At 44.2% G+C, this 27,732-nt stretch overlaps 3 protein-coding genes and 3 pseudogenes across 3 annotated transcripts; 5 read left to right on the forward strand and 1 right to left on the reverse strand.

The window, feature by feature from the left end:
• The first annotated feature begins 1,364 nt into the window (after window positions 1-1,364).
• On the forward strand, window positions 1,365-2,461 carry LOC141821525 (uncharacterized; annotated as a pseudogene).
• A 452-nt stretch (window positions 2,462-2,913) lies between these two features.
• LOC141820464 (uncharacterized) lies at window positions 2,914-3,926 on the forward strand. Its single transcript, XM_074707793.1, has 3 exons — window positions 2,914-3,290; window positions 3,430-3,501; window positions 3,612-3,926. The coding sequence occupies exons 1-3, from the start codon at window positions 2,958-2,960 to the stop codon at window positions 3,924-3,926; spliced, it is 720 nt and encodes a 239-aa protein (XP_074563894.1). The 5' UTR covers window positions 2,914-2,957.
• Window positions 3,927-4,067: 141 nt separating this feature from the next.
• Window positions 4,068-7,477, reverse strand: LOC141820456 (uncharacterized). The gene is made up of 6 exons (XM_074707781.1): window positions 7,200-7,477; window positions 6,603-6,802; window positions 5,641-5,781; window positions 5,492-5,572; window positions 4,417-4,541; window positions 4,068-4,315 (listed from the first exon to the last, which is right to left on the reverse strand). The coding sequence occupies exons 1-6, from the start codon at window positions 7,420-7,422 to the stop codon at window positions 4,267-4,269; spliced, it is 819 nt and encodes a 272-aa protein (XP_074563882.1). The 5' UTR covers window positions 7,423-7,477; the 3' UTR covers window positions 4,068-4,266.
• A 4,814-nt stretch (window positions 7,478-12,291) lies between these two features.
• On the forward strand, window positions 12,292-14,103 carry LOC141821783 (flavonoid 3'-monooxygenase CYP75B137-like). Its single transcript, XM_074709145.1, has 2 exons — window positions 12,292-13,252; window positions 13,452-14,103. The coding sequence occupies exons 1-2, from the start codon at window positions 12,341-12,343 to the stop codon at window positions 14,100-14,102; spliced, it is 1,563 nt and encodes a 520-aa protein (XP_074565246.1). The 5' UTR covers window positions 12,292-12,340; the 3' UTR covers window position 14,103.
• A 3,469-nt stretch (window positions 14,104-17,572) lies between these two features.
• On the forward strand, window positions 17,573-19,506 carry LOC141822082 (flavonoid 3'-monooxygenase CYP75B137-like; annotated as a pseudogene).
• Window positions 19,507-22,928: 3,422 nt separating this feature from the next.
• LOC141822238 (flavonoid 3'-monooxygenase CYP75B137-like) lies at window positions 22,929-24,909 on the forward strand (annotated as a pseudogene).
• The last annotated feature ends 2,823 nt before the right edge of the window (window positions 24,910-27,732 follow it).

Genomic DNA, 27,732 nt, shown 5'->3' on the forward strand with positions numbered 1-27,732 from the left:
TCGTTGAGCTCTCCGATCTCAAACTTTGAAGGTCTTAACTGCAATTTAATTTTAATCAAATTGCAAGATTAAAATATATTAAAAATTATATTAATATAAGTATATTAAAATAAAAAAATAGTTTAATCAAATAGGGATTATAATTATTCTATATTTATTAACAAAATACAATTATTAATTATTAAATAAGACAAATTTTAATTATTTTCTAATTTAAAGATTTTCAAAATTTTTCTCTTTATGACGGGTGAACTTTAATTATTAAATGATAAAAATTAAATTTCTAATTTATTTAAAAAATATTTTTTATTGTTTATTTTTATTTTCTTTCCGTTTATAGTAGACATGTAAATATTTAATATTTTTATTTTAAATGATTTTCACATTGTTTCTTTTATTAACTGCAATAAATTCATCTTCAATTTGTTTTTTTTAATTATTTTCTTTGAAATCATTTATTTCTTTATTTATATTAATAATAAATCATTCAAATTAATTTAGGGTCACCCACTTGCCACTTCACTTTCTAAGCAATCCATAGTTGGATTAGGCTTTCCATCCTTCTTATATAATTGATTAGAAAGGTGAAATTTATCCCCAAACAGGGGCGAAGACAGGTTTCCATGAGAGGAAGGACATATTTTAAATATTTAATAATTAATTATTAATTTTAAAATAAATATATTAAAATATTAGTAATTTATAAAGATAAATTTAATGAAAATCAAAAAGTTGGGAGCGGTGGCTCCTACCTGCCCCTCTCGTGCCTCCACCCCTGTCCCCAAATATGATAGTAAGATGCTTGATGGATTCATGGAGTACAACGATTCAAATTCTAACCGAGCCAAAGACAGACTTTATAGTGGATTTTCGACTACGAAGACCAATTGTTGGGCGAATTAAGATGAACATTTTCGGATTTATCCAACGAATCCTAAAGAAAGATTATCCACTTCTAAAATTAATTATGTGATTTAAATACCTAAATTATAAAAATAAAATAAAGGTGGAACCTTTTCCAACTAAACAATCATCAAAACTGTTAATTCCTCTTCCCTTGAAATATAACACAGTTTTTTATGTTTAATTAAAAAGTCAACCATAGTGTGGCATCAACCACTACTCCCTTCCTTTCTATTGGAACAGGTGCATTATTTCACTAGTTCAATCCAATAAACTATTTGACTTTTGCATGAACTTTCGAACTGAAACACACATACATTTCAAAACCTTTTCAAATCTCTTCCTACTCCAAAATCTTTGTAATTGGAACGGTTCGATCGGTTAAATCTCCTTTAAATACACCCTTCTCCTCCATGCAATCCAATTCACAGCTCAAACTCAAGAAGTCAACGTCCAGTTCAATGGCTTCTCCTTCCTTCTTCTTGTTCTTCTTATTGATCTCCGTCTCCTATTTCTCTGTCTTTCCTTCTTCCTTGGCCGATGACAGCGCCGCCTCCGGCGCTGCCATTCCCTCAGGCACCATTTTGAGGAAGATCAAGCAGCAAATCCTCGCCACCCTGCCCCCTGACTGCCCTCCCAACTCGGCCGCCCCCTTCCTCGCTTCCCCCTCCGGCAAGTTCATCGCCTCCCTCGTCCGCCTCGGCACGGCCCCGGGCGCCGGCGGCCTCGGCAACGACTTCTGCTTCATCCAGGTCCACGACTCCGCCACCGGCGCCGCCGCGTGGGAGTCGTCCTGCCAGCCCGTGAGCAGCGCCAACGCCTGCTCCCTCGTGCTCTGCGACCTCGGCATCGCCGTCTTCGACGGCAGCCGCGACGCGTGGGACACCGGCGCCGACAACAGCAACAACTTCCCGGCGAGCCTCGAGCTCGTCGACCTCGGCGACATGCGTGTCATCGACAAGGACGGGGAGCTGGTCTGGAAAGCCAGCGACGTGCCGCGGGTGAACCAGCGCTGCGGCCAGCCCGGCTCGCCGGGCTCTCCACCGGCGAGCCGCCCTTCGTCGGACCAATCGGCGGCGGAAGCAATCCCCCCTTCGGCCAGCCACAGCCAATCGGAAACAATCACATCCATAGCGGCGGCGACAACCAGCATCCAATCACACCGAATCCTAACCCTGACACGACAATGCCCTTGTCGCCGGAGCCGGCACCGTTAGCCGGAGACGAGGGCCTTCCACCGGCACACGTCGGATTTGGGCAGGAGTCGAAGGGGTTGGGAATCAGTGTAGAGCATCAACAGCCGTTGGTGGACAACAGTCCTTACGACAGTGGGAGTTCGAAGGAGGAAGCATTCCTTGGTTTCCTCTTCATGGCTTTAGTCGTTCATTTGGTGCTTTGAGCATAGATTTGCATGCATGACGTTGACGTGGGTTTGTGAAGATCTTCCGCAACTATATTCCATCGTAACCAACTCAGCTATATCTTGATGCCAAATTTGTGAAGATCAATCATGGTGATGTGTTTGTGCAAGTAATTAATGTTATACTTGTTCTTGTTGGTGTCTTTCAATATAATATTGTGATTACTATTTGATTTAACTTCCCTGTTAATGGAAATCTAATGTTATACTTATCGTTAATGTTTGTCAAAGTGTCTCAATGTTCTTATTTAGCATTAGAGAGAATCCTTAATTAGAGCCTCCCATTTTAAGTGATCTTAAACTGTTTTTGTCCTAATTAGATTTGCTATGAGATCCAAGGATTGCCCTTTCTGTCATTTTGCCCTGGATCTTCTCCATCTTTATTATTATTTTCGTCGAGAAAAATATAAAATTGTTCACAATAAATTTTTTTATTTCACTACATTCCCAGAATATTTCTCTTTATTATTTTTTTGGGAAAACGCATCTCTTTGTATTACACGTGTCGGTTCGAAGATGACCGGCCTCGCCTTCGTATTTTCCTTCTCCATTGGGCGCACAAAGCGTACTTCCGCATTCCTATCCTTTCTTCTTCTTCTTCTTCTTTCTCTAACCTCCGCCGTCGCCGTCTCTGATGTTTCCTTCGGCCGAGGAGCTTCAAGTGGAGCTCACGCTCCTCGAGCTCGCCGATCTCATCCTCGAGCGCCGTCGGATTCCGCCGCCTGGCGACCACCTCGGCTCCCTCAGATGGAGAGGCGGGAAACCCAGATCGGTCGCTTCTCGTCGCCGCCGCCCTCTTCCGACGCTTCCCCCGCCTTCGCCGCTAGACGGTAAGGAGGGAGATGCGGCCGCCGCCACTGCTGCTTCGAGTAGTCCCACCACGCCGCTCTCCTTCCAGGAAAGTGGCAGCGAGGAAGCCAGTGTCCGCCCGGATCCGGAGGCGGAGCAGAGGAAGCGGCATCGAGAAGTGAGTTTGCCGCCTCCAAGCGGAGGCGAGGAGGGCGTTCTGCTAACCGATCTCTCTCTCTTTTTCCCATTCTTTAATCTCAATTAAAATTGCAAGAAAAAGAAGCAAATATACTGATCATTCTATGAAAATGATCCAGTTAATCGCGAGAGAGGATCGCAAATCCTTCTCCAACGCCTCCTCATCGATCTTTTCCTACCAATCCCGCCAGGTATGCTTCAAAATCGACTCCGTCTATATATTTTCTCAACAATTCTTCGTCAGAAAATCGATCGACCATTTATTTTTCCATTTTTTAATAAATTAAAATTATGTTTCCAGCCGGCAAAGCGGCTGCAGCAGCAGCGAGAGGTGACATCAGCCGGCGGCGGAGCGACGGGCCCCACGGCGGTCGACCCCCGATCCACCGTCGGCGGCCACCGAGAGCAGCAGTCTGTCGGCGCCGTCGCCGGCCTTCCGGATCTAAACGCGCGCGCAGCCGAGGAAGAGCAACTGCAGCGAGATCCGGTGCGGTGGTCGCAACACCGACAGCAGCAGCAGATGGCGTACAGAGCCGCCACGTCACTGGCGAGGAGGAGGCGAGTCCGGATACAGAGAGAGAAGAGGTTTTCCCTTCTTTCCTACAATTCCAAGTAGGAACTCCTTATTTAAAAAAAAAAAATTTAATTAGCTGATTTTCAAAATTTTAATGTTGAAAACTCTTATATTTCGAATTAACTCATCCTTTGCTCAAAGACTTCCATTTACGACCAAAAACACACCGGACAAAGTTTGACGTTAGCATTAAAGATCAATCATTAAAAATGTAAGATATTCTATGTGGAAAATGACAGTGTCATGCAATGTCCGAATTCAGTTTATCTAAATAAATGTGGAAAAAGAAGACTTACCTTTAACTAGAAGGCCTATAGGAGTAGCAACACAACACATGAAAAAGGATTTCTATGTCATAACTCTAACTGTGTGTGTTAAGTGATCATACTACACCAGAAGGAAGCCTTAGCACCAGTTGTCCACCAACAAGACTGCAGGAGAAACGAATGATGAAATGAAATCAAATGAAATGGGCAGAAGTAAAAATCTTCAATGGAAACTCAACACTAGAAGAAAAGAAAACACTAATTACCTTTTTACATAGTAATAACAGAAATCAGCAAGGATGAAAGTTTGAACAATTTCAGCAAGAAGCACCATGGATGGCCACAAGCCATACCCCAGAGCTGTCAACAATCTTCCGCGGGTATCCAGAACCTAGAAAACAATTTGTTGGATTTGAGAATATTTACAGTTTAACTATAATATTCAGCTGAGGCAAATGTTAAGTTGATCATGACAGTTGCCAGCACAAGTGAATCAGATTATTTGCTATTTCAATTGTTTAGCTCATTTGAATCCTTAACTCTTGATTGTGAAGTTCTTTTTTTTTTCTTTTATCTTCCTAGCATCCTTTTCGCATTGCTCTGATAGATCCAACTGATACATTTTCTGTGAAATATTGTCTTTGGCACTATAAGGGGAACTGGTCCTAGTGCTGGAGATCATAGACGAGAAATAGCATTCAAATATTTACACTTTCCTTCTGTTTGAGTAAGCTCCTGGTCTATTCACCTTGTGTTTTCATTGCATAGTGGTCTCTTCCTAAGTCATGATCTCATGTTTATAAAAGAGTTCTGAGCTCCTTCAATTTCCTTATTGTTTTTTTTTTATTTCCTTTTGAAATCTAATGACTATGTCAAGTCTGTATGTGCTCAGAATGTTAGAAATTTGCACCTAAGCAAGTGTTCAGTATTAGGTTTCATGCGAAAAAAATTTCATAATGGTCATTGCTAAATTATAATAGGTGGCCTACTGCTAGACAGAGAGAAATACTTCTAATACAGCATGAAGCTAAAAACACTAGAAAATGGCAAATACTTCATTGTTTGATTACCTTATTAAATATATATTTCACAATCAGGTGTTATGGAACATGCAAAAGCAACCTAAATTCTATTAGGTCTGAACAAGGAACCCAAGAATGTATTGTGAAATCCCAAGAGTTGTTTGAATTTGTTTGAATACTGAATATATGACTCTATACCACACGCTAACTACTATTTTGAAAAGTGGAAACCAATAGGCTTCAAGATACTAGACAACAAACAGGTACAGAAAGATATTATGGGTGGCATTAGTAATATACAAGTCCAAAATAACCAGACCTGAAGGACCCAATGAGCACAGCTTAGGAATCTCGCAATCCCAAGAGCAAAAACATAGTGAGCCGTGAATGGTTCCACAATCTGAAAAGTATACATAAATTTGAGATTTTATTTCTGAATATGCAAAGATCTGACAATTTAGGTCTTACCTTTGTGTTCTGCATCAGTCGTAACTGGGGCAACACTGAAACAGCTTCCAAATAAACACAAAAGGCCCAACAAATCCGATTGAAAATATTATGTGAAGTTGAAGGATGAACTGCAAGCGCTAACAAAGCACAAGGCACAATCTACAATTATAGAATTAAAGGAAATTTTCATCAGATCTTGTAAAAACATGCAAGCTATTTATGATCAAAAGAGACAAGTTTTGAAATCATTGAAGAGGGGGAAAAAAACTTGAACTTAAAAGAAATGAAATGTAGTTGATGTTTAATCAAGCCAAACTTCGAGCTTGTAACATATATAATCATCAATGAAACCAGAATTGACCAATGTTTAGTTCGTTTCAATGATAATGGCCATGCAGAATGTTAACTTAGGTAGTATGCTCAATCATTTTTCAGAATCAACATTCTAATAAAATTTATATAAATCATCCAAGTAAAGCTATGTTTACCCAAATCCCCATACATTAAATCAACAAACCTTACAATAAAGGATTGAGTTTAATAAATTTAATATGGACGTTGACAAAGCATGCCAACTAAAAAACTTCATAGATATAGCATGATCAACAAAGCAAACATATGCTAGAGCTAAGAAGGATTAAACAGTTAACTCAATTTGCATCAAATCCACGTTTGGGCTACATAAGAGGTTTTTGAAACTTAAGGAGAGACTAACTGATATAAAGTACAGGTTAGATCTTGCAATCAACAGTTCAGAAAACACTACTTTTTTCCTTCCTCTGATGTTTAGAGAAGACAATGCAGTTATTTCCTTTGGGTGAACCATAATCACATTATAGTGTTTACTAATGTCGAAACAAGTAAAATTGATACATTTCATAAATGGAAGAGCAAGAGACGATGTAGTAGAATAAAGCTAACTAGTGTGTATATAATGTTTCATCGAACTAAGATTTCCATAATCTCGAGAGATGTCTCACCACATAAGATATAGCAAAGTTATCCTTATCCTCCATGTAACTTGTCTTCAATCTAAGCCGAATCATGTAAATAACCCAAAGAGTAGTAGCGAGTGTAGCAGTATCTAGCAGAGTGTGTATATCATATTCCATCACTAAGCTGCAATATAATCTAGCAGCTAAAAATAAGGCTGTTAAGTCCTGAGATTTCAGTGAAAGCCCTGAAAATTAAGAAAGTACGGAATCAATATAAATCCATAAATCTACATACATAAAAAAGAATCGTATTGGAAACAAGCACGATGTGTTCAACTATCTGAAGATGAACTTACATAAAGACTATAAGATCAGAAGCATTGTTTTCCCCCATTTAAATCCAAATTAGCAATCAAAGTGATAAAGTTTATGAGTAGGAAAAATTGAATGAAGAACCAAAAGATGAGCCCTAACCTAAATGAATACAATTTTTTTCTCTGGGAAAGAAAATAAAAATTAGTAATTAAAGTTGGAATGAGAAAAAAAAGAGTATTTCCAGTCAGTGTTTAGGGCTTTTTTTAGTACTAGATGAAATATCGAGAAGGAGAAAAAACAAATAGAAGGGGGAAAGAGGGCGGGCACCGGCGCAAGTCCTCTCTTTGGTGAGCTTGTAGATCAGGACGGAGATCCCTAGGGCGTGGACGGCCTCAGCTGCGACGAACAGGTTGTCGTGGTCGTGGACGATGCAGCGGAGGAAGACGAGGGCGGCCATGCCCGCCACCACACAGAGGAACGCTTTCACCTTCGGCGGCTGCCGCTTCACCCACGCCGCCACCTCGTGGATCCGCCGCTTCGTGCCCCTCATTGCGACGCCTTCCCTAACTCCGATCCGGTCTCCTCGCGCTCGAATCCCAGAAGAACAGAAGCCCTTTTTTCACAGAAGCAAAAAAGATAAAAGCAATGCTCATGGGATTTAGAGGGATTGAAAATCTTTTCCCATTAACTATACCCGACCAAAACAAGCGGGCCCTGCGATTGGGAGCACGTAGAAACGCGGGTAACCAGTCGAGTTGTTCACGTTCCAACTTTTGAAGGGAGCCGTGGACCCTACTTTGAGCCAGATTTTGTAGATGACGATCCAAGCCGTTGACGGACTTTTGTCATCGGTCTGCTTTGCTTCGTGACTTTTTTAAATGCTAACATTTTAAATAATTTGAAAAAAATTGTTAATATTAAAAAATTAAATTTTTAATATTTTTTGGATTTTACTAATTATTTTCTCGTTTATTTTTTATATTTATTTGTTTAAAAAAAGTAATTGAAGAAAGAAGTGAGCTAAGACAAGGGAAGGACAAGAAAAGATAAATTTTAATTTTTTTTGCCTATTAAAAAGAGATTTTCTTATACTTCAATCTAGGAATCTAGGAGGTAAGAAACGGAAAGATAATTTTAAATATTATTTATTTTATTTTTATTTCTATTTTAAAATATTAATTTTTAAATAATTTATTTAATTTAAAATTTTCTAATTGAGTATGATGTTTTCATTTATTCTTATATCAATAAATTTTTATATAAATATATATAAAATATTGATTTATCCTTTATCATGTCAAAGTATACAGAATTTATATTTCACATATTTATTATATGTCTACTCATTATTTTTTAGAAAAATTATTTATTTAAATTATAAATATTAATTTTAATTGATCTCACAAGGTGATTTTGATAAGAAAAATCTTACCTCCACAGATTTAATGAGCTATATATATATATTTTTGCACATGTAGATTTATTTTAAGAAATAAAGGTATTCTTATAATTTTATATATTTAATCTTCATTCTCTTTTCTTTCCTCCTAAACAAGATAACACATATTACATTAATGAACTTTCCATTCCTCCTAAACAAAGAGAACATAAATACTTCTCTTCCCTTTCCGTTAATAAACCTTCGCTCATCCTATCCAAATAAGGCGTAAGGGTTACACTCAATGTCAAATTAGAAACCTAATACACTTAGATTTGATCTAATCAAAGATGATTAAGCTCATCAATATATTTTAACTAAAATTTATTGATAGATCTTGAAATAAAATAAATAAATTAAAACTAGAGCATAGAGATAAAGAAGGGGTGTAGAAAATATAGTGGTTGCTGCAAAATAGTGATTGTGAGACTCCAAGAGATATGATTTAGTGTTAATTATTGATTCAGCAAGACAATGGTGCTGTTTTAGAGAAATCATAATTATTGTAGTACTGTGTTGAATAAATCAATACTATTATGCTTCTGTTTAAACGAAATTAGATCAACAACACTGTGGAAAATCGAAATAATAGTGTTGTTGAATTAGATATACAGAGATGCGATGGAGAGGCCAACCCCACATTAATGTTGGTTTGGAAAGATCGATATTATTATGGTGATGGATTAAAAATATTAGAATAGTAGTAATACCATCCCACACTAAAGTTAGTATGGTGGACCGACATGGTCCACTACCGAGCCCAAATGGGTTACGCTCTCACGTGCCCAATTGCTCAAGCTCGAATGGGTTGTGAGCGCCAAACTCTCGAGTACTCAAGCACCTAGCTATCACACCCTCTGTTACCACTCCTGATTGTCTCCCCATACACGAGAAGTGACCGTCGTGCAATTCCAACACCACCAACCCAAGGCTTGATCATGCCGGCCGAGTTGATGAGGAGGTTGGTGGGATTGATGTCGCAATGCACAATTTAGCGAGTGTGGAGTCCAGTGAGGTCTCGAAGGGTCTAGTTGTCGATGAGGATGAGCGTAGATTTCGGAAAGAACGACTCTCCCTTCGGCGAAGTAAGGCGTTGAGTGGGCAATATGATTGAGCATTATACCATTCATCAAAGGTGGGATCAACTCCTTCCAAAAGACATATAATGGTGTCAAGCACCATATTCAAAGTGGGATCCACTCTTTTCAAAGGTCTTGCAATGTAATCGAATACAATATCTAACCTAACGGTGGGACTCACTTTTTCCAAAATAGATGCTACTCACCTAGGTCAGCCATTGCCCAAGCACTCATCGCCCGAGCACTCAAGAGTTGATTGTTTGAGCACCCAATTGCCCGATTACTCGGATGTTGAGGGTTCGAGAGTCTGAACTCGAACTACATTTGGGAGTCGAAGACTATAAGAGCCCAAACTTGAGCATAACGATAACAATTACAAAGACAAGAGAAAAGCAACGATGATATAGGTGCGTCCTTTGAAAAAAAAGACAAGGGAAAACGACAATGATATAGGTGTACCCTTTAGAAAAACATGAGATAATTTTTCATCATTTTTCTCTTATATATAAGATAATAATACTGACATCGAAAACTACATTATTCTACATTGTCTCATCTATTTGTTATATTCTCCTATAATGTCTAAATTGAGTGTACGGAGGGTCTCATTTAAGTCCACATCAACCTCTTTAACCTTCTTTCTTGTAAGTGCAATATATGATAAAGCGCAAGTAATATAAGATATAAACAATAAAGACATTGCTCTAATTTTAGTCCATCAATCTTTTCCTCACTGTAGACTCATCGCTCCATATGTGCTTTTGAATTTTTTGTTCATCGTTAATCCATCCTGATTTCAATCGGATTAAATAGTATTACTAGATGGGAGAGAGATCAACCCCAATATAATATTGAGTTGGAGAAAGCAATACTTGACAACTACAAACTCGATGAGCAAGAATCGAATTTCGGTGAAGTTGAAATAATGTATTTTCTCATCGATGATCGTAACACTGATCGTGTAGGATTGTTGAAGTATTAAATTCTATCTTTACTGAAGAATGGGAGAAATCAGTACTAGGCAACTACAAACTCAATGTGCAGTTCGGATGACTAGGATAGTATTAGGTTTGAAAGTTTTAGAAGTTGGATGATATTCTTAGAATTAAGTGCGTTTTTTAATATCGATAATGATTATAAATTGGAAACAAAAAAGTCGCTTGAATTGAAAGATGGTGTCGTGTTTGAGAAATAAAGATAGAAGGAAGAGGATCCTTGTTCCGGCTAAAAATCGACGACAATCAACCCTCCGAATAAGGATATGCCACCTCAACCTGTGCGGGCCCGAAGAAGAAAGGGACCTGCAAGATCACTGAAGAACGAACGGATTAGCTGGCGCCGGGAGATCCCGGCAGGCCACTCCGACGCTCAAGTTAGGTTTTCAGCGGAGGAAGTAGTAGTAGTAAAATGAAGAGAACAGTAGTGAGTATCCAAGAGATTCGATGCCTTGGTTATACCTGCGTGAGAACTGATATACCTGTGAAGGGAACCTTCTATCTGCCAACGGACGTAGGCTTTGATGGTATCCGGGGGGACAGTACTTGATGCTGTCTGACCACCGTGCCAGAAGGATGGTATCAAAGGAACAGAGGCGACATGTCTGTAACCGTCTTCCAGCGTGGCAATGTACCTTACTCTTGTCGTTTTGCCAAAAATGGGAAAATGGCAGCCTCGGAGAGGAGGATCGTGGAGACACGAGTATGACCTTCTCCCTGCATGCTAGTTCGCCTGCTCCTTTGTCAGTAAGGTTAACCGGACTCGAGCTTAACCAGGCTCGAGCTAGGATTGCTGTCGAAATGGGGAGATACCCGAGACTAGCAACGATCAGGCTTACAAGGGACCAGTTGTGGTGCGTGTTGCCCGGGCTAACCATGCACCGTGGGTGAGTAGCCGGGCAACGTGCCAAGCCGTACTACAATGAGCATGCAAACCCAGTCGAGGTTGGTTGAGTGGTGGGAGTCCTGGGAAATGCACTCGGGCAGTAAGTTAAGCTCGGGACTGATCATGCTTAATATTAGCCGGGCAAGCCATGCGCCGCGGAGGGATGGCCGGACAACTAAGCAGTATGGATACAGCGAGCAAATTACACGAGGCATATCCCGGGAAGTGAGCCGGGGAGGCAGGAGGTGTTTGAGAATGATCATTCTCCATGTTAGTAGAACGGTCTGTGTGATATGAGATGATGGCCGGGATATAAGAAGGGGGTTTAGCGAAATATCTCCCGGGAGATGATCTGGCAGTGTAACTGACACCCAGGAGACACCATAGATGATGATGGCAGGGTGAACCTCATTCCGTATAGGGATGGCCGGGCCACAGAATACCAGCCGGATCAGCCTGAACCGGCTGAGCGTGCTCCCGGAAGATGGTCTAGCCTGTCACCTTGACTGAGGGTATCAATAATTTGACCGTGAGCCCTGGAGCCTGCCACGTCGGCCAATCTATTGACTTTTAGGATCATGCTTGACAGGGCTTGGCTACCTTGACCGTGGAGCCCGAAGCCGATCAGGTTGGACGATCTATTGACCGACCGCTCCACCTCAGGCGAACCAAGACTTACCACATCAATCCTGATTCATATAAAAATAAAGAAAAAATAAAATAATTATCAACACGATTTATAAAATATTGTAGCGTGTATGAAAATATGATTATTATAGTGTTAAATATTATTCACATCCTGTGGATAAACGCAGCATTTTCACTGCTATTTTTTTTAATGAAAACTAAATACATATAATGATCAAATCGTCAAAACGTAGAACATCTTCACTGCTGCTCGAATTGTAACTTAGAATCCACGATTTAATCCCCAATTACGATGTAGTAAAAAAAAAATTTCCACATCCATCTGAATTGATCGCCGTATGCACTTTGTCAGATCGGGCTCGCCAGAACAAAATCCACAGACACATCCAATAGATCGGAGGAAGTGACCAGATCCACAATCCATGGAGGTCATTGGGAACGTCGTCCTTTTCTGCGGCTTCGCCTGCGCCTTCCTCCTCGCCGCCCTCACCCACGCCGCCTTCTTCAACCGCCGCCGCCATGATCCTCCTCTGCCCCCCGGCCCTCGGGGCATCCCCCTCCTCGGCAGCCTCCTCTTCCTCCACGCCGACCTGCACGCCTACTTCGCCCGCCTCGCGCGCGCCCACGGCCCCATCTTCAGCCTCCGACTCGGAAGCAAGCTCGCCGTCGTCATCTCCTCGCCCGCCATCGCTCGCGAGGTGCTCCGCGACCACGACGCCGTCTTCGCCAACCGTGATGTCCCCGCCGCCGGCCGCATCATCGCCTACGGCGGCGACGCCGAAATCGTGTGGAACCCTAACGGCCCCACGTGGCGGATGCTGCGCCGCGTCTGCGTCCGCGAGATGCTAGGCCCCGCGGGGCTCGACGCCGTCTACGCGCTCCGTCGTCGGGAGGTGCGGGCTTCGGTGCAAAGAATCCGGTCGCGGGCCGGGAGCGCGGTGGACGTCGGCGTGGAGATGTTCCTGGCGACGATGAACGCGGTGACGAGGACGCTGTGGGGCAGCACGCTGGAGGACGGCGACGAGAGGAGCATCGAGGTGGGAAAGGAATTCCGGAAGCTGGTGGCGGAGATCACCGAGCTCCTGGGGCGCCCCAACGTATCGGACTTCTTCCCGGCGGTGGCGTGGATGGATCTGCAGGGGATCCAGCGCCAGATGCGCATGCTCCTGCGCCGGTTCGACCAAATCTTCGAGGAGATCATCGAGATGAGGAAAAGGAAGAAGCAGGACGGCGGCAGAGGAGAAGACTTCTTGGAGATGATGCTGAGGCTGGAGAAGGAGGGCGGCGATGGGAAGACGCCATTCACCATGACCAACGTCAAAGCTTTGCTCATGGTGCGTTACACGTGTCGCTGTTTTGATTCGTCAAGACAGACGAATTCTAGAGACCACGAAATTTTTATAAATACCAAAAAAGCACTAAAATATCAAACAATTAATCAATTATATTTTTTTAATAAATAATTATTTTAAAAATACTTCTAAAATTAATTTTATCTGGCTATTTTTTATTAAAAAAATAACAATTTGGCAGGACATGGTGGTGGGCGGAACGGAGACCTCATCCAACACGGTAGAGTGGGCCATGGCGGAGATAGTACGGAAGCCGGAGATCCTCCGGCGAGTCCAGGCGGAGCTGAACTCCGTGGTGGGTCGCGACGCCGTCGTCGAAGAGTCCCACATCTCCCAGCTCCACTACCTCGCCGCCGTCATCAAGGAGGTGCTCCGCCTTCACCCAGCCCTCCCGCTGATGGTCCCCCACTGCCCCAGCGCCACCTGCGTCATCGGCGGCTACACCGTTCCCGCCGGCGCCAGGGTCTTTGTCAACGTGTGGGCCATCCACCGGGACCCAGAAATTTGGCAGGATCCTCTGGAGTTCAGGCCGGAGAGGTTCGCCGGCGGCGGCGAGGCCGGGAAGCAGAGCTGGGACTTCAGCGGCAACGACTTCAGGTACCTGCCGTTCGGGTCGGGGCGGAGGATATGCGCGGGGATGGTGATGGCGGAGCGGATGGTGGCGTACATGGTGGCGACGCTGGTGCACTCGTTCCAGTGGCAGGCGGCGGAGGGGAATAAGGAAGCGGCGGAGGAGGACATGGAGGAGAAGTTTGGGATCGTGATGAAGAAGGCCCGGCCGCTGGTGCTGGTGCCTACGCCAACGCTTGCTAGAGAAGATCTATACTCGTAAGAAATGCAAAGTAATGCAGTTGTGCAAGAGTAGTTATTAGGATTAAGTTTTTTTTTTTACTAGAACCAATTATCCCGTCTTTAGATATTTTTGATCGGTCATCAAAATAAATTTGAAAGTATTTGCAATGGTTGATCATAATTTTTCATCAATCATCAGAATAACTCGCAGGTCAACGAGTGGCTCAACAATCTAGTTCTTCAAGTTAGTTAATTTTGAGGATGACATCTTATAAAAAATTTTCATTGGTTATCAAGCAGCAGACGGTTTAGTAGTTCAATATTCTAAATTTGTCATTTCACTGAAGAAAAATATCTTACAATGCATTATAAGTTGAAAATTGAGTTGTAAATGCTTGTGAGATTGTGAGTTAATTAAAAGGTATATCTTTGTGCCAATTGGCAGTGGATTTTTTTGTAAATAGATGGTCTATGGCATAGAAGACAACGTGACTGTGACTTCAAAGCATGACAACACTAGTTTTTGGGGTATAGCTAATTAAATTGATTACAATGGAACATAGTTACATAAGAGGATAAGGATTCAAATCTTGATGAAGTTGGACAATACTCTCCATCGTGGTCAATTGCAGTTTCTCAATTTACTTTCTCGCAAATGGTTGTAGGGCCGAAGGTGTAGAGCCGCTGAGGTGACGAATTTTACTTTTTTACTTAAGAGAAAGAAAAGCATGACAACACTCACAGTCAAGTTAGTAACCTAGTACATTTAAATGGAGTTGTTTAAGATAATTAATAAATTTTGATCATAATTTATTAATGAATTCGGTGTTAAGTTAGAAATCTAAAATACTTGAATTGAGTTCAATTAGATGATTATGACCATTAATTGATCAAAACTAAAACTCATTGATAAATTCAAAAAATTAGATATTTTTCTTTTGCAATTATATTTAGATATTTTTCTTTTGTAATTATATTTTGTCGTAACTAACTTAGCTATGTTCGAGAGAATAAAAAAAATAATGTTGTTGTACAAGAGTGTTTATCAAACTCTAAGACAAGGATATGACTTTATGTCAATTGACATAAAAGTTAAATTTTTTTGAAAATAGGTGGTCCACAACTTAAAAGAACATGAGGTTGCATGACAACACTCACTGTCAAGTTAGTAACCTAGAACATTTAAATGGAGTCTGATTAGGATTGTTTATAAGGCAATTAATAAGTTTTGACCATAATTTATTAATGAATTCGGTGTTAACTTATAAATCTAAAATACTTGAATTGAGTTCAATTAGATGATTATGACTGTTAATGAGTTATGATCAAAACTAAAACTCATTGGTAAATTCAAAAAATTAGAAATTCTTCTTTTGCACCTCTATTTTGTCATAACTAACTTAGTTATGTTCTTTTGCTAAAGGTGGAATGCGCCATCTTAACGGTTTCACACCATCGGCTCCACGATCATCTATGAGGAGGTAAATCGAGAAACTGCAGTTGATCACGACATAAGAGGGTATTGCCTGACTTCGTCAGGATTCGAACAACTCAGGTATGTTCAAAAGAATAGGAAAGATAATGTCGTTGTACAAGAGTGGTTATCAAACTCCTAAGACAAGGATATGACTTTATGTCAATTGACATAAAAGTTTTTTTTTTTTAAATAGGTGGTCCACAACTTAGAAGAACATGAAGTTGCAACTTTAGAACATGGTGGCACTCGATGCCAAACAAAAAATTTAAAAACCCTTTGGTTTGGTAATTTTTCATTTTTATAAATTATTGTTTATTTTGTATTTTTTAATCTCATTCATTAAAAAATAAAAAAGTATTTTCTAAGAAAATAAAAAATAATAAAATATTATTTTTTAAAAATGGAAACTACCGCCAGAAAATAGAAAATGTAAAAATGCGCTATAGCGTTTTCCGCTTCTTCTTCTATACCCTAAAGTCGAGCCGCCGATAGAGCAACCGGGCATGTTCATGACGGCACATACGGTAGGCACAATGGCGATGTAGCCCAACCCGACCAACATGTGCGTCCACTGCCTGTCCACTGCCTGCGCTCCCTGGTGGGCATCACCGAGGGCCTCATCCGCCGGACCTCCGCTCCACTCCCACGGACGCGCAACCTGTACTCCGCCTCCTCCTCGATGATGTAGAGTCCTACGTCAAGGTAGCCGAATCCCTCGATCCCTGTTGCTCCCCGGCGGGTCTCGCCGCCCGCCTCCGCCTCTCTCCCTTTCCTCCCTGAATCAACTCGCCTCTGCCATCAAAACTCCCAGAGCCCGTCAAGATACATTTATGGAAGCTCAGCTACCGCCTCTGGAACGCTTGTATCGACCTCTCCAATGCCTTCGAGCTCCTCCGCGGCGACGCACCTTCCCGCAAGGCCGAGCTGGCGGAGCTCCGTCACGTCGCTATTCGGTCCGCCGCAAGGCCGAGACAGTCGTGGCTTTGTTCCAGCCCTCTGCAGCAGCGAAGGAGCGGGAGGCAATGCACGCGCTCCTCTGGAACTAGTGAGCTCATAATCTCCTCTCCCCCTACAACGTGACTTGACTTAGCTATGTACCTGACATCTTAGAGAATTACTAATACAGTGGTGCAGAACATTTTAGATCCAAAGATTATTAATTGAGTGTTGATACGTTTGAAAAATCAATGCTTTGCCATCTTGGCCTTCAACAGATTGATCGAGCACAATGATTCATAGAACAAGCTGAAAAGGTACAACCTACCTAACCATAATTAATTGTGGGGTTACAAATCATTACTCACGAATTCAATGCTTCAACAGCTTGAACCTAACATCAAATGTTTTTTCCTCAAGGTACCACTCGTAGTCTCACTTGCAAATGGCTTGATCTTCACTTGCAAAGCACATATGTTGCCTCAATTCATAAGAATTTTTTTGTTTCCACACAATCAAATTTTAAAGTAAGAAGAAACTATATAAATATCAACAACATTGTGGAAAATCAAAATAGTAGTGTTTTGAATTAAATATATCTTCTATAAAAGGTAGAATTCGCCGTCTTAACGATTTCAAACTGAAGTAAATCGAAAAATTATAATTAATCACAATGGAGAAGCATATTACTCGGCTTCATCGATATTTAAACTCTTGTCCTCTTCTCAGTGAATTTACTCCATTATAATCAAATCAGCTATGTTCTGGTGGCGAATATATAAATCTCAATGTAATGTTGAGCTGGAGAAATCAATAATTCTACTGTGGTTAATTATAATTTTTTAATTTATTTTTTTAAAAATGATCGTACGGGAGAAAAAAAATGCAAAAGAGGTAGAGAAATCAACACCACAGATTCGATGGAGAGGTCGGCACCACGTTAATGTTGGTTTAGATAAACGCAGCATTTTCACTGCTATTTTTTTAAATGAAAAATAAATATATATAATGATCGAAACGTACTGGAACATCTTCGTTGCTGCTCGCCTGAACAAAATCCACAGCCACAGCAAATCGATTGGCGGAAGTCAGTGGCCATATCCATAATCCATGGAGGCCATTGGGAACGTCATCCTCTTCTGCGCCTTCGCCTTCCTGCTCGCCGCCCTCTTCAACCGCCGCCGCCATGATCCTCCTCTGCCACCCGGCCCTCGCGGCATCCCCCTCCTCGGCAGCCTCCCCTTCCTCCACGCCGACCTGCACGCCTACTTCGCCCGCCTCGCGCGCGCCCACGGCCCCATCTTCAGCCTCCGCCTCGGAAGCAAGCTCGCCGTCGTCGTCTCCTCGCCCGCCATCGCTCGCGAGGTGCTCCGCGACCACGACGCCGTCTTCGCCAACCGTGACGTCCCCGCCGCCGGCCGCATCATCGCCTACGGCGGCGACGCCGAAATCGTGTGGAACCCTAATGGCCCCACGTGGCGGATGCTGCGCCGCGTCTGCGTCCGCGAGATGCTAGGCCCCGCGGGGCTCGACGCCGTCTACGCGCTCCGTCGTCGGGAGGTGCGGGCTTCGGTTGAAAGAATCCGGTCGCGGGCCGGGAGCGCGGTGGATGTCGGCGTGGAGATGTTCCTGGCGACGATGAACGTCGTGACGAGGACGCTGTGGGGCAGCACGCTGGAGGACGGCGACGAGGGCGACGAGGAGCATCGAGGTGGGAAGGGAATTCCGGAAGCTGGTGGCGGAGATCACCGAGCTCCTGGGGCGCCCCAACGTCTCGGACTTCTTCCCGGCGGTGGCGTGGATGGATCTGCAGGGGATCCAGCGCCAGATGCGCATGCTCCTGCGCCGCTTCGACCAAATCTTCGAGGAGATCATCAAGATGAGGAAAAGGAAGCAGCAAGACGGCGGCAGAGGAGAAGACTTCTTGGAGATGATGCTGAGGCTGGAGAAGGAGGGCGGCGATGGGAAGACGCCATTCACCATGACCAACGTCAAAGCTCTGCTCATGGTGCGTTACACGTGTCGCTGGTCTGATTCGTCGAGACGACGAATCCTAGAGACCACAATTATTTTTATAAATACCAAAAAAAGCACTAAAATATCAAACAATTAATCAATTATATTTTTATATATAATTATTTTAAAAATACTTCTAAAATTAATTTTTATCTGAGTATTTTTTATTAAAAAAATAACAATTTGGCAGGACATGGTGGTGGGCGGAACAGAGACCTCATCCAACACGGTAGAGTGGACCATGGCGGAGATAGTACGGAAGCCCGAGATCCTCCGGCGAGTCCAGGCGGAGCTGAACTCCGTGGTGGGTCGCGACGCCGTCGTCGAAGAGTCCCACATCTCCCGGCTCCCCTACCTCGCTGCCGTCATCAAGGAGGTGCTCCGCCTTCACCCAGCCCTCCCGCTGATGGTCCCCCACTGCCCCAGCGCCACCTGCGTCATCGGAGGCTACACCGTTCCCGCCGGCGCCAGGGTCTTTGTCAACGTGTGGGCCATCCACCGGGACCCAGAAATTTGGCAGGATCCTCTGGAGTTCAGGCCGGAGAGGTTCGCCGGCGGCGGCGAGGCCGGGAAGCAGAGCTGGGACTTCAGCGGCAACGACTTCAGGTACCTGCCGTTCGGGTCGGGGCGGAGGATATGCGCGGGGATGGTGATGGCGGAGCGGATGGTGGCGTACATGGTGGCGACGCTGGTGCACTCGTTCGAGTGGCAGGCGGCGGAGGGGAATAAGGAAGCGGCGGAGGAGGAGGACATGGAGGAGAAGTTCGGGATCGTGATGAAGAAGGCCCGGCCGCTGGTGCTGGTGCCTACGCCAACGCTTGCGAGAGAAGATCTATATTTGTAAGCAATGCTTTTATATCATCTAAGAAATTCATCCCTTTTATATTCGCGAGCCAAGGAGAAGAAGAAAGGTGTCTAAGGAAAGTAATGCAGTTGTGCAAGAGTAGTTACTAGTATTAAGTTTTATTTTTTACTAGAACCAAGTATCCCGTCTTTAGATATTTTTCATCAATCATTAAGATAATTCTGAAAGTGCTTGCAACGGTCAACGGGTGGCTCAACAACCTAGATCTTCAAGTCAATTAATTTTGAGGATGATTGATTTGATCCTATAAAATGTTTTCATTGGTTATCAAAATAAATTTAAAAATGCTCGTAATAGACTGGTTTAGTAGTTCACTATTCTAAATTTATCATTTCACTGAAGGAAAATATCTTACAATTGGCAGTGGATTTTTTTATAAATAGATGGTCTATGGCTTAGAAGGCAACGTGACAATGACTTCAAAGCATGACAACACTCATCTTCGCAGTATAACTAAGTTGATTATGACGGAACAGAGTTGCAAAAGAAGACAATGATTCAAATCTCGATGAAGCCGGGTAATATCTTTCTCCATAATTATCAACTGTAGTTTCTCAATTTACCTTTTTATAAATAGTGGTGGGATTGATCATGTTGGGCTGCCGAGTTGACAGATTTCACCTTTTTATAAAAGAAAAAGAAAAGCATGACAACACTCACTGTCAAGTTAGTAACCTAGTACTTTTAAATGGAGTCTGATTAGGATTGTTTAAGGCAATTAATAAGTTTTGATGATGTTATTAATTAACTCAATCTGCAAAAGGTGGAATCCGCCATTTTAGTGGCCCCACACGGTTGGCCTTACAATCATATGTGAGAAGGTAAATCGAGAAACTATAGTTGATCACGACGCAACAGGAGAGTATTGCTTGGCTTCGTCAGAATTTGAACCTTTGTCCTTTTCTGTAACTCTGCTGCGTCATAAATAATTCAGCTATGCCCCAGAGGCAACGGTCTAATTCTCAGACTTTTAGTTAAGATATGTCTTTTATGTCAATTGACATAAAAATTGATTTTTTACAAACGGTCTGCAACTTAGAAGGTGATGAGGTGTGGCTTAGGCATGCTGACACTCGATGTTAAGTTAGAAATCTAAAATACTTGAATTGAGTTCAATTAGATGATTATGACAGTTAATGAGTTATGATCAAAACTAAAACTCATTGATAAATTCAAAAAATTAGAAATTTTTTTTTTACAATTCTATTTCGTCGTAACCAACTCAGTTATGTTCCAGAAGGAATAGGAAAAATAATGTTGTTGTACCAGAGTGGTTATCAAACTCTAAGACAAGGATATGACTTTATGTCAATTGATATAAAGGTTAATTTTTTTTGGAAAATAGGTGGTCCACAACTTAGAAGAACATGAGGTTGCAACTTTAGAACATGGTGGCATTCGATGTCAAGCAAAAAATTTAGAGGCCGTTTGGTTTGATAATTTTTTTATTTTTTTATTTTTTTTATAAATTATTATTTACTTTATATTTTTTTTTATCTCATTCTTTAAAAAATAAAAAAAACTATTTTCTAAGAAAATTAAAAAATGATAAAACATCTTCTTCTTTTTTAAATGGAAACTACCGCTAGGAAAATGCAACATGTGCTTCCACTGCCTGCGCTTCCTGGTGGGCATCGCCCCGAGGGCCTCATCCGCCGGACCTCCGCTCCCACTCCCACGAGGCGCAGCCTGTACTCCGCCTTCTCCTCGACGATGTAGAGTCCTCCGTCCAGGTAACCGAATCCCTTGATCCCTCTTGCTCCCCGGCGGGTCTCACCGCCCGCCTCCGCCTCTCCCTTTCTTCCCTGAATCAACTCGCCTCTGCCATCCAACTCCCGGAGCCCGTCAAGATCAATTTATGGAAGCTCAGCTATACTGCCTCTGGAACGCTTGCGTCGACCTCTCCAATGCCTTCGAGGCTTCGAGCTCCTCCGCGGCGACGCACCTTCCCGCAAGGCCGAGCTGGCGGAGCTCCATCACGTTGCTATTACGTCCGCCGCAAGGCCGAGACAATCGTGGCTTTGTTCCAGCCCTCCGCAGCAGCGAAGGAGCAGGAGGCGATGCACGCGCTCCTCTGGAACTAGTGAGCTCATAATCTCCTCTCCCCCTACAACGTGACTTGACTTAGCTACGTACCTAACATCTTCTTCTCTGGATTTACTAATACAGTGGTGCAGAACATTTTAGATCCAAAGATTACGAATTGAGTGAGTGTTGATATGTTTGAAAAATCAATGCTTTGCCATCTTGGCCTTCAACAGATTGAAAGAGCACAATGATTCATAGAACAAGCTGAAAAGGTACAATCTACCTAACCATAATTAATTGTGGGGTTACAAATCATTACTCACGAATTCAATGCTTCAACAGCTTGAACCTAACATCAAATGTTTTTTCCTCAAGGTAGTCTCAGTTGCAAATGGCTTGATCTTCACTTGCAAAGCACATTTGTTGCCTCAATGCATAAGAATTTTTTGTTTCCATACAATCAAATGAAATCAGTTGTAACCGATACTAACAATTAAGCCTTTTTAAGTTTATGTTTAAAGTAAAAAGAAACTATATAAAGATCAACAACACTGTGGAAAATCAAAATAGTAGTGTTGTTGAATTAAATATATTTTCTGCAAAAGGTAGAACTCGTTGCCTTAACGATTCCAAACTAAAGTAAATCTAGAAATTGCAGTTGATCGCAACGGAAAAACATATTACTCGGCTTCATCGATATTTAAACTCTTATCCTCTTTTGTAAATCAGTTACATCATAATCAACTCAGCTATGTCGTTGAAGTAAATATATAAATCATAATGTACAATCTTGCTATTCTGAGCGACACCCAGTGCGCGCCCCGTGAGCGCCTAGATCTCGGCCGTCCGCCCGCGATCGCGATAAACGTGAGCCGTCCGATAGCACAATGTTTCTCCTCGGACCTTCGCCGCTTCACGCCGCCCGTTCATCGCCGTCCGACCATCGTCGACCGCCGGACCGGACCCGTTGGAACCGCAACTCGCAGGCGGTCCGGCGATGGCCGGAGTCCGGCTCCGATTCGGTCGGAATCCGGTCGAAATCGGCCGCCAGTGTCTGGCGGCGATTTCGGCCGGAATCCGGCCGGATTTTCCGGCCGACAGTGGCGCTAGGCACTGTTGCCTTATTTCGGCCGGAATTCCGGTCGGATTCCGATCCAATGCGGCCGGAATTCGATGCCGGAATGTGCGCCGCGAATTGCGGTTCCAACGGATCCGGTCCGGCAGTCGTCGGTGGTCAGACGATGATGAACGGACAGCGGAAGCGAGTGAAGGTCGGCGGTCGGCGCGCATGGACACGTAGGAAGCCGGCGCTCATAATAGCTCATTTATCTCATAATGTAATGTTGAGTTGGAGAAATCAATAATTCTACTGTAGTTAATTATAATTTTTTAATTTATTTTTTATAAATGATGGTACAAAAAAAATACAGAAGAGATAGAGAAATCAACACCGCAGATTCGATGGAGAGGTCGGCACCACATTAGATGTTGGTTTAGATAAACGCAGCATTTTCACTGCTACATATAATGATCAAATCGTCAAAACGTACTGGAACATCTTCGTTGCTGCTCGCCTGAACAAAATCCACAGCCACAGCAAATCGATTGGAGGAAGTCAGTGGCCATATCCATAATCCATGGAGGTCATTGGGAACGTCGTCCTCTTCTGCGCCTTCGCCTTCCTCCTCGCCGCCCTCTTCAACCGCCGCCGCCATGATCCTCCTCTGCCACCCGGCCCTCGCGGCATCCCCCTCCTCGGCAGCCTCCCCTTCCTCCACGCCGACCTGCACGCCCACTTCGCCCGCCTCGCGCGCGCCCACGGCCCCATCTTCAGCCTCCGCCTCGGAGGCAAGCTCGCCGTCGTCATCTCCTCGCCCGCCATCGCTCGCGAAGTGCTCCGCGACAACGACGCCGTCTTCGCCAACCGTGACGTCCCCGCCGCCGGCCGCATCATCGCCTACGGCGGCGACGCCGAAATCGCGTGGAGCCCTTTACGGCCCCACGTGGCGGATGCTGCGCCGCGTCTGCGTCCGCGAGATGCTAGGCCCCGCGGGGCTCGACGCCGTCTACGCGCTACGTCGTCGGGAGGTGCGGGCTTCGGTGCAAAGAATCCGGTCGCGGGCCGGGAGCGCGGTGGATGTCGGCGTGGAGATTTTCCTGGCGACGATGAACGCGGTGACGAGGACGCTGTGGGGCGGCGCGCTGGAGGACGGCGACGAGGGCGACGAGGAGCATCGAGTTGGGAAGGGAATTCCGGAAGCTGGTGGCGGAGATCACCGAGCTCCTGGGGCGCCCCAACGTATCGGACTTCTTCCCGGCGGTGGCGTGGATGAGGATTCTGCAGAAGATCCAGCGCCAGATGCGGATGCTCCTGCGCCGCTTCGACCAAATCTTCGAGGAGGATCATCGAGATCGAGGAAAAGGAAGAAGCAAGACGGCGGCAGAGGAAAAGACTTCTTGGAGATGATGCTGAGGCTGGAGAAGGAGGGCGGCGACGGGAAGACGCCATTCACCATGACCAACGTCAAAGCTCTGCTCATGGTGACGTGTCGCTGTTCTGATTCGTCGAGGAAGACGAATCCTAGAGACCACATAATTTTTATAAATACCAAAAAAAGCACTAAAATATCAAACAATTAATCAATTATATTTTTATAAATAATTATTTTAAAAATACTTCTAAAATTAATTTTATGTGAATATTTTTTATTAAAAATTAACAATTTGGCAGGACATGGTGGTGGGCGGAACAGAGACCTCATCCAACACGGTAGAGTGGACCATGGCGGAGATAGTACGGAAGCCCGAGATCCTCCGGCGAGTCCAGGCGGAGCTGAACTCCGTGGTGGGTCGCGATGCCGTCGTCGAAGAGTCCCACATCTCCCGGCTCCCCTACCTCGCTGCCGTCATCAAGGAGGTGCTCCGCCTTCACCCAGCCCTCCCGCTGATGGTCCCCCACTGCCCCAGCGCCGCCTGCGTCATCGGCGGCTACACCGTTCCCGCCGGCGCCAGGGTCTTTGTCAAACGTGTGGGCCATCCACCGGGACCCAGAAATTTGGCCGGATCCTCTGGAGTTCAGGCCGGAGAGGTTCGCCGGCGGCGGCGAGGCGGGGAAGCAGAGCTGGGACTTCAGCGGCAACGACTTCAGGTACCTGCCGTTCGGGTCGGGGCGGAGGATATGCGCGGGGATGGCGATGGCGGAGCGGATGGTGGCGTACATGGTGGCGACGCTGGTGCACTCGTTCGAGTGGCAGGCGGCGGGAGGGGAATAAGGAAGCGGCGGAGGAGGACATGGAGGAGAAGTTTGGGATCGTGATGAAGAAGGCCCGGCCGCTGGTGCTGGTGCCTACGCCAACGCTTGCGAGAGAAGATCTATATTTGTAAGCAATGCATCCCTTTTATATTCGAGCCAAGGAGAAGAAGAAGAAAGGTGTCTAAGGAATGTAACGCAGGTGTGCAAGAGTAGTTTTTAGGCTTAAGGTACCGTGTTGAATAAATCAATACTATTGTAGTACTGTGTTAAATAAATCGATACTTTCTGTTTAGAAGGAATTAGTGTTGTCTAATCTTGTGTCGGATAGAGCTGAGTGGCTAAGTAGCTGAGTGGCTGAGTGGCTGAGTGGTCGAGTGGCCGAGTGGTTGAGACGCCGAGTGGTCGAGTCACCGAACCGAGTGGCCGAGAAACCAAGTGGTCGAGACGCTGAGTAGCCGAGCCGAGTTGCCGACTTCCTAGCTGAGTGATCGAGATGCCGAGCCGAGTTGCTGGGCCGAGTGGGCGACTGTCGAGCCGAGTGGCCGAGTGTCGAGGCAAGTTGCTGGGCCGAGTGGGCGACTGGCGAGCCAAGCTCTCTAGTCGAGTTGCCGAGGTAGGTGGCCGAGTGACGAGCCGAGATGAGAGGTCGACTGCCGAGCCGAGTAGGCAAGATGCTGAGCAGAGTGGACGAGTGGGCAGGATGCTGAGCCGAGTGGTTGAGTGGCGAGACGGATGAGTTGCCGAGGCCTGCGTTCAACGCAGTTTCCTTAAAATAGATTCGTCCTCTCCGGCGGTGCTTAAAGGTAAAGACAGACGTCTGTTTCCAAGGATACAACGACAAAATCGGAGAAACGATGAAGCACAGATCGTTCCTGGCGAACTGATTACACCCGTAGGCTATCACAGGGGAAGTAAGGGAAAGAGAAGCGAGGGATCGAGAATACTCTTTTTGTGTACTCCCATCGTTGCCTCTTTTATAACCACGCACCATATCTCCAATTAATTGGAGATTAATGGTAGAATTGATGGCTTGATTCGAAACGTCCGTTTTCTGCAGGAACCACCCGTACAAAAATGAAAGGAATGATAAAATGTTTGGTTCATCTGCTTGGGCGGATTCTGCCCTAACCGGTCCGACATTCGACAGCGCGAGTGACGCTTCACACAAGTTGCCTTGCGAGCAATGCAATCCGGGTCCTGGATTTGCACTCCCTTGCGCGCCAAGCGTGAGAGAGAGTCTCTCCCCTTGCATTTGTTCCCATTGTTTGTTATACAATATAAACCAACCAAGTTGCCCCTCAACTACTAATGTGGGACTAAACTCTTTCATATGAGAGATTCTCTTCCATCCTTCCATTTCATTGTTTTCATTCATATTCCAACAATTAGCACCACTAAGGTGTCGAATTGAAAAGATCAAGAACACTATGGGAGATCAAAATAATAGTGTTGTTGAATTAGATATATCAACCTCCATGTAATGTTGAATTGTAGAAATCAACACCACGTATAGATGCGATGGAGAGGTTGGCATCAGTCTCGAAATATAATTGAATTGGTTACGATAGAGTAGAATTATTGAAGTGGACAAGGATCGAATCTTGGCGAAGTCGAAGCAATGCCCTCCTCCGTCGTCCAACTGTAGCTTCTCAATTTACCTCCTCATAGATGATCGTGAGGCCGACCGTGTAAGACCGTTGGTGTGATGAATTCCACATTTTTACTGAAAAAAAAGAGGTCATCACGACATTAATGTTGGTTTGGAAAGATCGATATTATTATGGTGATGGATTGATAATATTAAAATAGTTGTAATATCATCCCGCACTAAGTTAGTAGGATGGACAGATATGGTCCACCACCGCGCCCAAATGGGTTACGCTCTCGTGTGCCCAAGTGCTCGAGCTCGAATGGGTTGTGAGCGCCAAACTCTCAAGTACCCAATGAGCACCTATCGCACCCTGTGTTACCACTCTTGATTGTCTCCCCCAAGCAGATCGCCACCATCAATGCCACCCAATCGGGTTGCCCTCCATCCCCAACAAGAGGTGACTGCATTGCGGTGCAATTCCAACACCACCAGCCCAAGGATTGATCATGCCGGCAGAGTTGATGAGGAGGTTGGTGGGATTGATGTGGCAATGCGCAATTTAACGAGTGTGGAGTCAGAATTCAGAAAGGGCGACTCTCCCTTCGACGAAGCAAGGCGTTGAGCAGGCAATATGATTGAGCATCTTACCATTCATCAAAGGCGGGATCCACTCCTTTCAAAAGACATACAATGGTGTTGAATTCAAGGTGGGATCCACTCTTTTCAAAGGTCATGCAATGGAGTCGAGCATGGAACCCACTCCTTCCAAAAGATATGCAATGGGGTCGAGCACAATATCTAAAGGTGCGACTCACTTTTTCCAAGATAAATGTTGCTCACCTTGGTCGGCCATCGCCCGAGCACTCGAGAGTTTGATTGTTTGGGCACTCAACTGCCGGAGTACTCAGATGTTGAGGGTTCGAGAGCCCGAACTCGAAGTACATTTGAGAGCCGGAGATTTAAGAGTCTAAACTTGAGCATGACGATAACAGTTACAAAGATAGGAGAGGAGCGATGATACTATAAGTGCGTCCTTTAAAAAAAGACATGAGAGAAACAACAATAATATAGATGTGAAATAGTTTTTCATCATTTTTCTCTCCTATATAAGATAATAATATTGACATCGAGAACTATATTATTCTACATTGTCTCGCCGATTTGCTATATTCTCCTATAAGTCTAAATTGAGCGTCGAAAGGGTCTCGTTTAAGTCCCATCAACCTCTTAACCTTCTTCTTGGGAGCACAAGATATAAACAGTAAAAATGTTCCTCTAATTTTAGTCCGCCAATCTTTTGCTCACTGTAGACTCATCGTTGCGTATGTGCTGTTGACCTATCGAAATTTTTTGTTCATCGTTAATCCATCTTGATTTCAACCAGATCAAACAATATTACTAGATGGGAGAGATCAACACTGTTCCAGGACATGGTTGAGTTGGTTAGTGCACGACAAACTTGCTGAAATGGGCAAGGGTTGAATATCAACGAAGTCGAGACAAT

This window comes from Curcuma longa, chromosome 2, assembly GCF_044706935.1.
Source record: "Curcuma longa cultivar G26 ecotype Majalengka, Jawa Barat chromosome 2, ITB_CL_G26_1.1, whole genome shotgun sequence".
Lineage (NCBI taxonomy): Eukaryota > Viridiplantae > Streptophyta > Magnoliopsida > Zingiberales > Zingiberaceae > Curcuma > Curcuma longa.